Source organism: Saccopteryx bilineata, chromosome 7 (assembly GCF_036850765.1).
Source record: "Saccopteryx bilineata isolate mSacBil1 chromosome 7, mSacBil1_pri_phased_curated, whole genome shotgun sequence".
In the NCBI taxonomy this organism is placed as follows: domain Eukaryota; kingdom Metazoa; phylum Chordata; class Mammalia; order Chiroptera; family Emballonuridae; genus Saccopteryx; species Saccopteryx bilineata.
In genome coordinates, this window is record NC_089496.1 from 53,917,605 (window position 1) to 53,931,021 (window position 13,417).

Consider the following 13,417-nt stretch of genomic DNA (forward strand, 5'->3'; position numbering starts at 1 on the left):
TACCCTGTCCCCGAGGACCCTCTGCGGTGGGGCCAGTAACCTGTCCCCGAGGACCCTCTGCGGTGGGGCCAGTAACCTGTCCCCGAGGACCCTCTGCGGTGGGGCCAGTAACCTGTCCCCGAGGACCCTCTGCGGTGGGGCCAGTACCCTGTCCCCGAGAAGCCTCTGCGGTGGGGCCAGTAACCTGTCCCCGAGGACCCTCTGCGGTGGGGCCAGTACCCTGTCCCCGAGAAGCCTCTGCGGTGGGGCCAGTACCCTGTCCCCGAGAAGCCTCTGCGGTGGGGCCAGTAACCTGTCCCCGAGAAGCCTCTGCAGTGGGGCCAGTAACCTGTCCCCGAGAAGCCTCTGTGGTGGGCCAGTAACCTACTCTGCACTCCAAATAGCATCTTCAAAACTGCACAACAACCCAGGAAATTATACCTTATTAGAATGGGTGATGGCGGCCATTTGTACGGTCTTGCAGATTGCTGGAGTCTTTCTGGGGGCAGTGAATCAGCAGCAGTGCTATAGTGAACCAGCGAAAATCATTTGGGAACTAGGTATGAAGAATGCTTCTTTCAACCCGAGGTCCCATGGACCAGATGAAGAAGTGTTTATAGCAGGGATACAAGACTTTATCTTCTGTAGCACCCTGTCAGCCCTTCTTGAATCACTTCTTGGAATGTAACATGAAAAGTCAAATAAAAAATTAAATCCCTAATTAAGTACAGCAAACTCTTATTACAGAATCAATGTAATTTTTACACTACAGGAGTTACCCACAGTGTGTGTGTGGGGGGGTGCTGTTACACTGAGGCGCACAGCACTAAAGGTCGGCTATGATTGTAATTGGATCCTGGGTCCCGGGCAGAGCAGTTCTAAAGACAGACAGACGTGTATCGTCCCTGAGACAGGACTTCCCTACAAACTGAATTAGAGGTGTAACCCTAGTGATAACCACCTCTAGTTCGTCATTCGTTGTTCAGCAAACACCTATCAAATACCGTCTGTTTCAGGCACGTATGGTCAGCACCAGAGAGGAAAACAAGTCCGACCTAGTCCTTCATCTTGAGGGGTTCACAGAGGACCCCACTGCAGAGACGTACATGTGAATAGTTCCTCCACCTGAGAGATTTGCTGCTGTTGGGCAGGAAAGATGGGCTGGGTCAAGCCCTCTAGAGGACCCCGAGGGAGGGGGCCTGGCGACCAGAGACACATGGATGCCTGAGAATCCAGTCCCTGCTGCTGTGTCCGCCGGCCACGTCGGGAGTGACTGCCCAGCACATCTGCCGGGCTCGTCTCAGCCTCAGCTTATTGGTCATCCCGCTCACAAAGCAGGACACCTGCCTCTCTGTCTCTGTCTGTGCTCGGAGGCGGGTGACGGGCACCGCCAGTCCTGCAGGCCCCAGCCGGACCCCCGCCCCTCACTCCCGGGATAGCCAGTCATCAGGGCTGTCACTCTCGCCCCTGGGGCCTGTCCTCTGTCCCTCCCTCCAACCACTGCTCACAGGCTGCCTCAGACAGGCCTCAGGCCTGGGCGTCTGTCCGGTCTCCCTGCCGTCTGTCCGGTCTCCCTGCCGTCTGTCCGGTCTCCCGTCTGTCCGGTCTCCCGTCTGTCCGGTCTCCCTGCCGTCTGTCCGGTTCCCCGTCTGGCCGGTCTCCCGTCTGTCCGGTCTCCCTGCCGTCTGTCCGGTCTCCCTGCCGTCTGTCCGGTCTCCCGTCTGTCCGGTCTCCCTGCCGTCTGGCCGGTCTCCCGTCTGTCCGGTCTCCCTGCCGTCTGTCCGGTCTCCCGTCTGTCCGGTCTCCCGTCTGTCCGGTCTCCCTGCCATCTGTCCGGTCTCCCTGCCGTCTGTCCGGTCTCCCGTCTGTCCGGTCTCCCTGCCGTCTGGCCGGTCTCCCGTCTGTCCGGTCTCCCTGCCGTCTGTCCGGTCTCCCTGCCGTCTGTCCGGTCTCCCGTCTGTCCGGTCTCCCTGCCGTCTGGCCGGTCTCCCGTCTGTCCGGTCTCCCTGCCGTCTGTCCGGTCTCCCGTCTGTCCGGTCTCCCGTCTGTCCGGTCTCCCTGCCATCTGTCCGGTCTCCCTGCCGTCTGTCCGGTCTCCCGTCTGTCCGGTCTCCCTGCCGTCTGGCCGGTCTCCCGTCTGTCCGGTCTCCCTGCCATCTGTCCGGTCTCCCTGCCGTCTGTCCGGTCTCCCGTCTGTCCGGTCTCCCTGCCGTCTGGCCGGTCTCCCGTCTGTCCGGTCTCCCTGCCGTCTGTCCGGTCTCCCTGCCGTCTGTCCGGTCTCCCGTCTGTCCGGTCTCCCTGCCGTCTGTCCGGTCTCCCGTCTGTCCGGTCTCCCTGCCGTCTGTCCGGTCTCCCGTCTGGCCGGTCTCCCGTCTGTCCGGTCTCCCGTCTGTCCGGTCTCCCTGCCGTCTGTCCGGTCTCCCGTCTGGCCGGTCTCCCTGCCGTCTGTCCGGTTCCCCGTCTGGCCGGTCTCCCGTCTGTCCGGTCTCCCTGCCGTCTGTCCGGTTCCCCGTCTGTCCGGTCTCCCATCTGGCCGGTCTCCCTGCCGTCTGTCCGGTCTCCCGTCTGTCCGGTCTCCCGTCTGTCCGGTCTCCCTGCCGTCTGTCCGGTTCCCCGTCTGGCCGGTCTCCCGTCTGGCCGGTCCCCCGTCTGGCCGGTCTCCCGTCTGGCCGGTCTCCCGTCTGTCCGGTCTCCCTGCCGTCTGTCCGGTCTCCCTGCCGTCTGTCCGGTCTCCCGTCTGTCCGGTCTCCCTGCCGTCTGTCCGGTCTCCCGTCTGTCCGGTCTCCCTGCCGTCTGTCCGGTCTCCCGTCTGGCCGGTCTCCCGTCTGTCCGGTCTCCCGTCTGTCCGGTCTCCCGTCTGTCCGGTCTCCCGTCTGTCCGGTCCCCCGTCTGGCCGGTCTCCCGTCTGGCCGGTCTCCCGTCTGTCCGGTCTCCCTGCCGTCTGTCCGGTCTCCCTGCCGTCTGTCCGGTCTCCCGTCTGGCCGGTCTCCCGTCTGTCCGGTCTCCCGTCTGTCCGGTCTCCCTGCCGTCTGTCCGGTCTCCCGTCTGTCCGGTCTCCCTGCCGTCTGTCCGGTCTCCCTGCCGTCTGTCCGGTCTCCCTGCCGTCTGTCCGGTCTCCCGTCTGGCCGGTCTCCCGTCTGTCCGGTCTCCCTGCCGTCTGTCCGGTCTCCCGTCTGGCCGGTCTCCCTGCCGTCTGTCCGGTCTCCCTGCCGTCTGGCCGGTCTCCCGTCTGTCCGGTCTCCCTGCCGTCTGTCCGGTTCCCCGTCTGGCCGGTCTCCCGTCTGTCCGGTCTCCCGTCTGTCCGGTCTCCCGTCTGTCCGGTCTCCCTGCCGTCTGTCCGGTTCCCCGTCTGTCCGGTCTCCCATCTGGCCGGTCTCCCTGCCGTCTGTCCGGTTCCCCGTCTGGCCGGTCTCCCGTCTGTCCGGTCTCCCTGCCGTCTGTCCGGTCTCCCGTCTGTCCGGTCTCCCTGCCGTCTGTCCGGTTCCCCGTCTGGCCGGTCTCCCGTCTGTCCGGTCTCCCTGCCGTCTGTCCGGTCTCCCGTCTGGCCGGTCTCCCTGCCGTCTGTCCGGTCTCCCTGCCGTCTGTCCGGTCTCCCGTCTGTCCGGTCTCCCTGCCGTCTGTCCGGTTCCCCGTCTGGCCGGTCTCCCTGCCGTCTGTCCGGTCTCCCTGCCGTCTGTCCGGTCTCCCGTCTGGCCGGTCTCCCGTCTGTCCGGTCTCCCTGCCGTCTGTCCGGTCTCCCGTCTGGCCGGTCTCCCTGCCGTCTGTCCGGTCTCCCGTCTGGCCGGTCTCCCTGCCGTCTGTCCGGTTCCCCGTCTGGCCGGTCTCCCGTCTGGCCGGTCTCCCTGCCGTCTGTCCGGTCTCCCGTCTGTCCGGTTCCCCGTCTGTCCGGTCTCCCGTCTGTCCGGTCTCCCGTCTGTCCGGTCTCCCTGCCGTCTGTCCGGTTCCCCGTCTGGCCGGTCTCCCGTCTGGCCGGTCTCCCGTCTGGCCGGTCTCCCGTCTGGCCGGTCTCCCTGCCGTCTGTCCGGTTCCCCGTCTGGCCGGTCTCCCGTCTGGCCGGTCTCCCTGCCGTCTGTCCGGTCCCCCGTCTGTCCGGTCTCCCGTCTGTCCGGTCTCTCTGCCGTCTGTCCGGTCTCCCGTCTGTCCGGTCTCCCTGCCGTCTGTCCGGTCTCCCTGCTGTCTGTCCGGTCTCCCGTCTGTCCGGTCTCCCTGCCGTCTGTCCAGTTCCCCGTCTGGCCGGTCTCCCTGCCGTCTGTCCGGTCTCCCGTCTGGCCGGTCTCCCTGCCGTCTGTCCGGTCTCCCGTCTGTCCGGTCTCCCTGCCGTCTGTCCGGTCTCCCGTCTGTCCGGTCTCCCTGCCGTCTGTCCGGTCTCCCGTCTGTCCGGTCTCCCTGCCGTCTGTCCGGTCTCCCGTCTGTCCGGTCTCCCTGCCGTCTGTCCGGTCTCCCGTCTGGCCGGTCTCCCGTCTGTCCGGTCTCCCTGCCGTCTGTCCGGTCTCCCGTCTGTCCGGTCTCCCGTCTGTCCGGTCTCCCTGCCGTCTGTCCGGTTCCCCGTCTGGCCGGTCTCCCGTCTGTCCGGTCTCCCTGCCGTCTGTCCGGTTCCCCGTCTGTCCGGTCTCCCGTCTGTCCGGTCTCCCGTCTGTCCGGTCTACCTGCCGTCTGTCCGGTTCCCCGTCTGGCCGGTCTCCCGTCTGGCCGGTCTCCCTGCCGTCTGTCCGGTCCCCCGTCTGTCCGGTCTCCCGTCTGTCCGGTCTCTCTGCCGTCTGTCCGGTCTCCCGTCTGTCCGGTCTCCCTGCCGTCTGTCCGGTCTCCCTGCTGTCTGTCCGGTCTCCCGTCTGTCCGGTCTCCCTGCCGTCTGTCCAGTTCCCCGTCTGGCCGGTCTCCCTGCCGTCTGTCCGGTCTCCCGTCTGTCCGGTCTCCCGTCTGTCCGGTCTCCCTGCCGTCTGTCCGGTCTCCCGTCTGTCCGGTCTCCCTGCCGTCTGTCCGGTCTCCCGTCTGTCCGGTCTCCCGTCTGTCCGGTCTCCCTGCCGTCTGTCCGGTCTCCCGTCTGTCCGGTCTCCCGTCTGTCCGGTCTCCCTGCCGTCTGTCCGGTCTCCCGTCTGTCCGGTCTCCCTGCCGTCTGTCCGGTCTCCCGTCTGTCCGGTCTCCCTGCCGTCTGTCCGGTCTCCCGTCTGTCCGGTCTCCCGTCTGTCCGGTCTCCCTGCCGTCTGTCCGGTCTCCCGTCTGTCCGGTCTCCCGTCTGTCCGGTCTCCCTGCCGTCTGTCCGGTCTCCCGTCTGTCCGGTCTCCCTGCCGTCTGTCCGGTCTCCCTGCCGTCTGTCCGGTCTCCCTGCCGTCTGTCCGGTCTCCCGTCTGTCCGGTCTCCCTGCCGTCTGTCCAGTCTCCCTGCCGTCTGTCCGGTCTCCCGTCTGTCCGGTCTCCCTGCCGTCTGTCCGGTTCCCCGTCTGGCCGGTCTCCCTGCCGTCTGTCCGGTCTCCCTGCCGTCTGTCCGGTCTCCCGTCTGTCCGGTCTCCCTGCCGTCTGTCCGGTCTCCCTGCCGTCTGTCCGGTCTCCCGTCTGTCCGGTCTCCCGTCTGTCCGGTCTCCCTGCCGTCTGTCCGGTCTCCCTGCCGTCTGTCCGGTTCCCCGTCTGGCCGGTCTCCCTGCCGTCTGTCCGGTTCCCCGTCTGTCCGGTCTCCCTGCCGTCTGTCCGGTCTCCCGTCTGTCCGGTCTCCCGTCTGGCCGGTCTCCCTGCCGTCTGGCCGGTCTCCCGTCTGTCCGGTCTCCCTGCCGGCCGGTCTCCCATCTGGCCGGTTCCCCGTCTGGCTGGTCCCCGTCTGGCTGGTCCCCGTCTGTCCGGTACCCCGGCCGGCCGGTCCATCCTCCCCAGTCCGCGTGAAGCGCAGGGTGGCTCCCCTTCCTGCAGGAACACGTCTGGGCTCCTCAGTGTGGAGTTTGAGAGTCTGACTTGTCCACCGGGGCCTGATTACAGGTCCTCGCTCGCCACCACCCAGCTGTCCAGGGCCAGTGCCTCCGTGTCCTCACCTGTAAACAGGGATGGGAAGGGACTCTGTGTCGCAAGGGCTCTGTGCCAGCTAACTGCGTCAGTGCTGCGTCTGAGCGATAACAGTGCCGGCAGAAAGCCAGCACGCCGTGCTGGGTCAGCGCAGTGTGTGCGGGAGTGGGTCGACACCCGCCTTCCGGGGACTCGCAGTCCCAGGAGGAAGGAGAGACAGGTAGGTCAGCTACTTCATGTGACCACTGCTGTCATAAATTCAAGCACAGTGATAAACAGTTAGTTAGGGTTTCAGGGAGAAAACTGCCAAGTCTTGTCTAAAAACCTTCTATTAAAAATCATACTTTCCGGAATACATTGTAACTCAAGTCCCCAGCTAGGTACTGTAACTTAGTGCCCCCAAACAACAAGGTTCTCATACACGAAATCTGCGTGTTCGTGACTCTGTTTCTCTACACAACAGGGACCACGAGCATTTTGGCTCTCGGACATGGGAACATTTGGGTCCATTCGCTCAGGAATAATTTGAGAAAAGAGAAACTGAGCGTGGAGCATGCAGACAGTGAGAGGAATGGACCACAGAAGAGGAGGGGTTTTTCGTAAAGCCGCAGAAAATAATGAAGCCCATGGCCGAGGGGACCCACGCCCGGGGGTTTGGAGGGTGACAGCTGCGGGTGGGGCGGAGCACGTGACTCAGAACAGCAGTGCACGCACATGTCTGCAGAGGACACGGGGCTGGGGCAATGCCCCTGGGAGCTGGGGGCAGAGTCAGGCTGTTTGGAACTAGGCTCAGCTCAGTAGGTTGAGGCCGCCAACCAGCACAGTAATTCTCAATTCTGCCATGTGCACAATGGGGTTCTGTAAGTACTGACCGGATAAGTTAGGGTCAGTACAGAAGGTCCCCTAAAGCATTTTGCTGGCGATTTACTAGCAGCAAGCACCTGGTAATGTGAGTTCCTGCTCTTAGTGGTGGCTGTTGATACACGGTGGGCTTTCTGCAGTCAGGAGACCTGGGTTCTGAGATCTCGGTCCCACCCAAGGGGAAGGCTAGGCGTACGCTGCTTGTTATTTCTTGGAAGGAGGCGATGTTTTCCAACGTTACCTTTATTGACAATGTGCTGCCGTTTGTCGTCCAGTCCTAGTTAGCGTAAGATACTGTTACAGAGTTTCGAAAGCATGTAACTTATCCCTCTCTCCCCATCCTGATTTTCCCCTGTGGCTCACAGTCCTGCAGGATGTTACCCACCACCGAGGAACTGGGGTTCGGAACCCCTGATTTCACTGCCCAGTTTCATAAGTAACGGGTAACACACCGGCTCTGTTAATAGTGCTTCTGAAGTGCTCGTGTATTTTAAGTGTCCTCCCTATTTTCACGTGTGCCCGTTTTTACCTCTTCCGGTGATAAATTACTTTGTGGAATGGAGAGAAACAGTTGGATGCAGTTTAGGTGAATGTCAAGGCCATTATGAGCAGCGTCACGAGGATGTCTCCTGTGGTCCCCTCCCCCCTCTGCTCAGTCTGGTGACTCCTCTTCCCAGAAACCCTGCACGTTCTCTGCCTCCTACCTGTTTGACCTGTTTGTACCTTCAAATGCCGTGTGGCACTTCAGCCTTGATGACAAGGGTCACGGCGTCCCGTGTGGAGCGGGAGGGCCCAGCCCTCGATGCCCACTCAGCTGACGTTGGTCCAGCGAGTGGATGAGTGCTGCCCTCCCCCTTCCATCACTCACCAGTCCCCGGGCCGTGGGCAGTACTCGCCGCTCCCCAGTGCAGTGAATCATCCACTTCTGAAGCCCTTTGGAAACAAGAGAAAAGGAATAAACTTTAACAGTGGAGTGAATAGTAACCTAATTCCAAAGACTTCTGCCCATAGAACAACTGTCCTTCTCTGTGAAGAAGGCTCCTGCCCCGCTCAGACGCCGGTGCCTCCTCCGCGGCTGGTTGCTAACCCCTGAGCAGCCTGCGGCAGGCGGCAGGTCTCCCCGGGGGCTGCACAGGGTCCCGGCGCAGCGGGCTGGAGGTGAGGGCCCTGAATCCAGCCTGGAGGCTGGCTGCACACACCCCAACTCTCAGAGACGCTGTGAGGGATGGTGGGGGGGACGATAGAAAGTCTGTGTATCTAGGAATTGAGCGTGCATCCCTCTCTGCACAAGAACTTGAATCAAGGCATGCAGTTATGTAGCAAGCAAATGGTAGACATCACTCCCTGTTGCCAATGGCCAGCGGGGCCACTGGGCTCATGCTGTGTCAAGCCAGTGTGAGAGCCGTCTTCTTTCACAAGACAGGTAATGGGACACAGGGTGGTCTTTGCAGGTGCGACAGGAAACAGCTGGGAGGACTGGCCCAGCACCATCTGCAGCCTCCGTGTACACGGTTTTCCTTCCCTCGAGTGGTGACTCTCAGCCACTGGTCGCAGAGGGGCCTCAGAACCTGGGCCCACCCCTCCGGCGCCTGCAGCCCACCCCTCCGGCGCCTGCAGCCACCACCACCCCCCCCCGGCGCCTGCAGCCCACCCCTCCAGAACGGCTGCATTGGCCAGGAAGGTGTGAACAGCTGCTCTGACAAACGGGTGTCCGCCACGCTGGCCGGCAGATAGGGACTTTGAGCTGTTCTGCAACCCCCTGGCCTCTGGGTGCCGGCAGGTGTCTTCAGTGGTAAGGCAGCACGGGGCAGTTTGCTTTTGGGAGACACGTCAGTACCTGTAGGACCCTTTCAGTGCACGAGGTGAGAAGTCCTCTTCTGCAGAGCATGGGTTTCAGCCTTCCTCTCTTCCCTTCTCCTGTGTCGCCCAGATAGCAAGGACTGCATCCTGGAGCCACTGTCCCTGCCAGAGAGCCCAGGAGGCGCCCGCCCTGGGGAGGGCTCTCCCTCTGTGCCTTGTCTCTCCTGTGGAGAACGCTTCCCTCCCGCCGAACAGGACCAGCTCCTGAAGCACATGATCATTGAACATAAGATTGTCATCGCTAATGTCAAGTTGATTGCTGACTTCCAAAGGTAAGTATTGGTTTTGTTAACAAAAGCATTCAATTTATTATTCCTTGGAGGAAAGGCATAACTTATATATAAAATTATTTCCTATATAACTGAAAATTTATATCCTTTTATAGGTTTCTCCTCAGACTTTAAAAAGAAATATTTTCACTCTTTTGTCTTCTTAGAAGCATAAGTTGTATTTATTTGAGAATGTCACATGCTGTGGTACTTCCTACAAATTCTGGAAACAGACCAACTTTCCAAAGAATAGATAATATTCCCTTTGCCACATTCCACAAGATTGACACCGTTGATCACTATCAAACTGATTATTATTATTATTATTAAGTGAGAGGCAGGAGGCAGAGAGACAGACTCCCACATGCACCCCGACCGGGACCCACCCAGCAAGCCCCCTATGGGGTGATGCTCTGCCTATCTGGGGCCACTGCTCCATTGCTCAGCAATTGAGTGATTTTAGTGCCTGAGGTGAGGCCATGGAGCTATCCTCAGCGCCTGGGCCAACTTTGCTCCAATGGAGCCTTGGCTGTGGGAGGGGAGGTGGAGGGGTGGAGAAGCAGATGGGCACTTCTCCTGTGTGCCCTGACCAGGAATCAAACCCAGGATTTCCGCAATCCAGGCCAACACCTTACCACTTTGCCAACCAGCCAGGGCCTTTTTTAATGCTTGAGGCCATAGGCATTCTCTAGCTGAGTCCTTCCAGAAAGACTTGGTGAAAGGCCACCAAAGGGCAGTGTTTGGCAACAGGGATCCTTGGCACCTTTCAAGCCAAAAAGGATATTGTCCAAAGCACTCAGCTAACGTGCTGTGATGAGGGTGCTGTGATGAGGCGACACCAGAAAGGAAGGAGCCAGTCAGCGGGCCCCGGGGCGCTAGGAGTAGACGGCTGCCGAGGTTAGTGACTCAGTACGGAGAGGAAGAGGGTGCGAAGACAAGCAGGCAGGGCGAGCGGTCAGGGCGCCTGTGAAGTGGGGGGCCCAGAGAGAGCTAGCCTCCAGCGCGGGGTGCGTGTGAAGTGGGGGGCCCAGAGAGAGCTCGCCTCCAGCACGGGGTGCGTGTGAAGTGGGGGGCCCAGAGAGAGCTCGCCTCCAGCTTGGGGCGTGTGTGAAGTGGGGGGCCCAGAGAGAGCTCGCCTCCAGCGCAGGAGCCCCGACTTAGACTGGCCCGTCCAGCAGGCAGTGACGGGGGCCGCCATTGCTTTCCCAGTCCCCAGTCCCCAGGTCACTATTCTGAGACGTGCCCTCCGCAGCTGTGGTGGAGTCATTAGTGGGAAAGTGATAAGCGTTTTCCTCAGAAACAGCATGGTCCTGAGGGGCTTCCTCTAGGTCCTGAAGGCACACCTTTGATCTATCTGAGAAGGTCCCATTTCGAGACCTTCGGTCTTTATTTTCCCTACAATACAGGGCATCCCAGACCTTGTAACACCCCCGCCTCAAGGCTGTGTCTCCCAGACCACACCACTCCCAGCAACCACTCTCTGGTGCTGGTCTCACAGAACAGCGGGCCGTGTCACTAGAGTGGCAGCGGGCCGTGTCACTAGAGTGGCAGCGGGCCGTGTCACTAGAGTGGCAGCAGGCCGTGTCACTAGAGTGGCAGCGGGCCGTGTCACTAGAGTGCACTGCAGAGCCAGGCAGGCCTGGCGCTGAATGCAGACTGGGTGACTTCCGAACCATGTGACTCCAGCAAGCTACTTAACCTCTGTAAGCATCAGTTTCCTCATCCATAAAATGGGGGCAACGCCCGCCCTCCTAGATTGTCCAGTACTTTATAAAACCTTATGCACAGCACCTGCTATGCTATTGACGTTAATTGTATCCATATGTGGGCAGGAAACATTATTTACTAGATCTCAGGGCTTGGGAGTCAATACTTAAATGTTGGGAGCAATCACCCTGAAGAGGCAATTATGTAATAAAATGGATTCTTTCATCAAAAAGAAAGAGATGCACATCTGATGTGTTTTGTAAATAGAGCACAGTTAATGTATACTTTAAATGTGCAAACCTGGATTCTCCTTGTCACCTCTCCACCTAATTAAGCAATATCTTCACTCTTAGGAAGTAGAAATGTGATCAATTCAAACGGACCAGGAAGGTTTGTGAGTCAGCTCTGTCCCCCTCCACTGCCTTCACTAGATCCAGTCTCCTCTGGGGAATCCCTCCCACTGTTTCGGGGAACTAACCTCCCTCTCCAGACAGCACAGGCTCACGGTGTGAGTTAAATGGGGATCTGTTCAGTGGTAGATGGTGCTTTCTCAACCTCAGAAAAGCAGGTGAAGGCGGGCGGTGGGATGGAGGGGAGGGGGAGGGTTTCCGTCGCCGTGAGTTAGTTCACTCAGAACTTCTTTACACGCCGAGTCATTCATATATGCACGCACACTGTGTCTATGCACACACACAACTTCTCAGCTGCTGTCGCTTCTAAAGACGATAAATAATGCATGAGGTGGACTTACTTTACTTTATAACACATAAGCTATAAGTTTTCATGCTAAACATAGTTTGACATTGTAGGCATTGGAACAGAATCGCAGTAAAACTTTCCCAGGTACCGGGAATAAGACAGAAACGAAGTAAAAATTCTTTCCTCTGAGCCACTGAACGCAGTTATTTAGACTGAGCTCTCTGCTAGCTTTAACTCGGCCGCTAAAATTTTTCCAGCAGATAAATGTTAACTCCTTGATTCTTGGCCCTTTCTATATTAAATTCCTCTCGCTCAGTGCTACTTAATTAACAGCCATATCTCAAATCTTTATGTCCCTGTCAGTAAACACACCAGTGACAGTGAGGGGTGGGCAGGCAAGATATTATTACAAGGGTTGTTTTGGGAGACAATTTTATGAAACATGATTGAAGTTCTTTTAAAAGATAAAAAGTATTTGCTGATAACCTAATAATTACTTTTATGGCTTTTTAATAAAGTATGAAATGTTTTGGTAACTCATCCAAATAAAAAGGCCAAACCACACAGTGTCTCTCGGCTGTGTTTATATTGATATATGACTGTGTGGCTGTTTTAAATAAGCTAGAGAAAGAGACAGAAATGAAGAAGAGATGTTCTAAATGATCCCTTACTATTGAAAACTGTGTTTTAGTGGGTGGGGAAAATGCCATGAGAAGCAAGTATTCGATCTAATATGTTTAAGCCATCTTTTGCAATTTATCTGACTGCTTCCACCAACCACAGGGAAATATGTGTATTGACACCTCTTAATTCTAATTATAAACTTAAAAAGCACTGTTAGGTGTTTCACTAGGGTGCATATTAAGCTTAGACTTAGGTCAAACGCATGTTGCCAGTCAGGTCTACTGGTATAGTATTCTACAGTAAGATACGATACGTAATGTTATATATTTAAGTGCTATGGTACATTTATGGTTATATTGTGCTTTTGTAACGTGATTTTTTCCTCTGATGTTGTTGTCACCCAACCTTGGGTCAGGAAAGCCACATTCTAGTGACAGCTTTGTGTGGGACCTAGAACCTGCTCTGCCCTCCTTCCCTCAGCAGCTACCTGACAGTATCTCAGCCGTGTTCCCGACAGGGCATCTGACGGGAGCACTCCGATCCCTGGCTCCGGCCGCTGCCCAGTGCAGAGACTGCAGACGGGAGCACTCCGATCCCTGGCTCCGGCCGCTGCCCAGTGCAGAGACTGCAGACGGGAGCACTCCGATCCCTGGCTCCGGGCGCTGCCCAGTGCAGAGACTGCAGACGTGAGCACACACAGTGCCTCCTCTCTTCCCGCACTCCAGGGGGGCAGTTGAGGTTCTGCGGACGGCACCTCCCCGTGTGTCACAGGTGTTAGTGACCACTCCCCTATGCCTGCCACCGGGAGTCAACTTTGATACAAAGTGCGTGTCTGATGTGAGCTTTCTCTTCAAAACTCAGGAGACAGTACCCGGGCATAGCAGTCCTGAGACTGAGCCCACGGACTGTTGGGACAGGACAGTGTCACCTCTGTAGGACACTCGCTCGTTTGCACCTCTGCCTAGTCAGGCAGTTCCAAGTGCACAGCCCACGCCGCTGGTGTCACCTTCCGATACTTAGGCAGGAGGACAGGGACAGTTTGGATCAAAGCCTACTATATCTACTAATGACCATGTGCTTTTTGGGAAAGGAAGATACTCCCTCCTCCCTCAGGTTTTTCTTTCCGTAGGTCAGTTTTGTCTAGTTTTTAAGGGGAAAAGAAACACTTCAAGTATCCATTGCCACTCGGATTCCCGGGGCTTTGTCCTGTGCCTGCTTTGTCACCTCTGCAGTCCTTGTGTGGACGGCCCTCACGTGGCACGAGAAGCCCTGTGTGTAAAAGACTTCACTTTAGATTTGAAGCCCAAGAGGCCAAGTCTAGATGCGATTCTGGCCTTCTGATTGTGTGACCCAGGGCGGGGACGGTTTCAGTACGTGCTGGCTGCTAACAGCTGTCACCCTTGTTACCGTCGTCCTCGTCCTCATCCTCAC

The 13,417-nt window shown here is 58.3% G+C and overlaps 1 protein-coding gene across 3 annotated transcripts in view; it reads left to right on the top strand.

Annotated features, from left to right (window-relative positions):
- Positions 1 to 13,417, top strand: part of ZNF277 (zinc finger protein 277) — an 88,796-nt gene that overhangs the window by 40,581 nt on the left and 34,798 nt on the right. For 2 of the 3 annotated variants that reach the window (XM_066239540.1, XM_066239541.1), the window contains one exon: positions 8,762 to 8,959. In XM_066239540.1, coding sequence (XP_066095637.1) covers positions 8,901 to 8,959 — 59 coding nt within the window. In that variant the 5' untranslated portion in view covers positions 8,762 to 8,900. Of the gene's footprint in view, positions 1 to 8,757; positions 8,960 to 13,417 lie in introns of all 3 variants that reach the window. The other variant, XM_066239539.1, reaches the window with a different exon arrangement.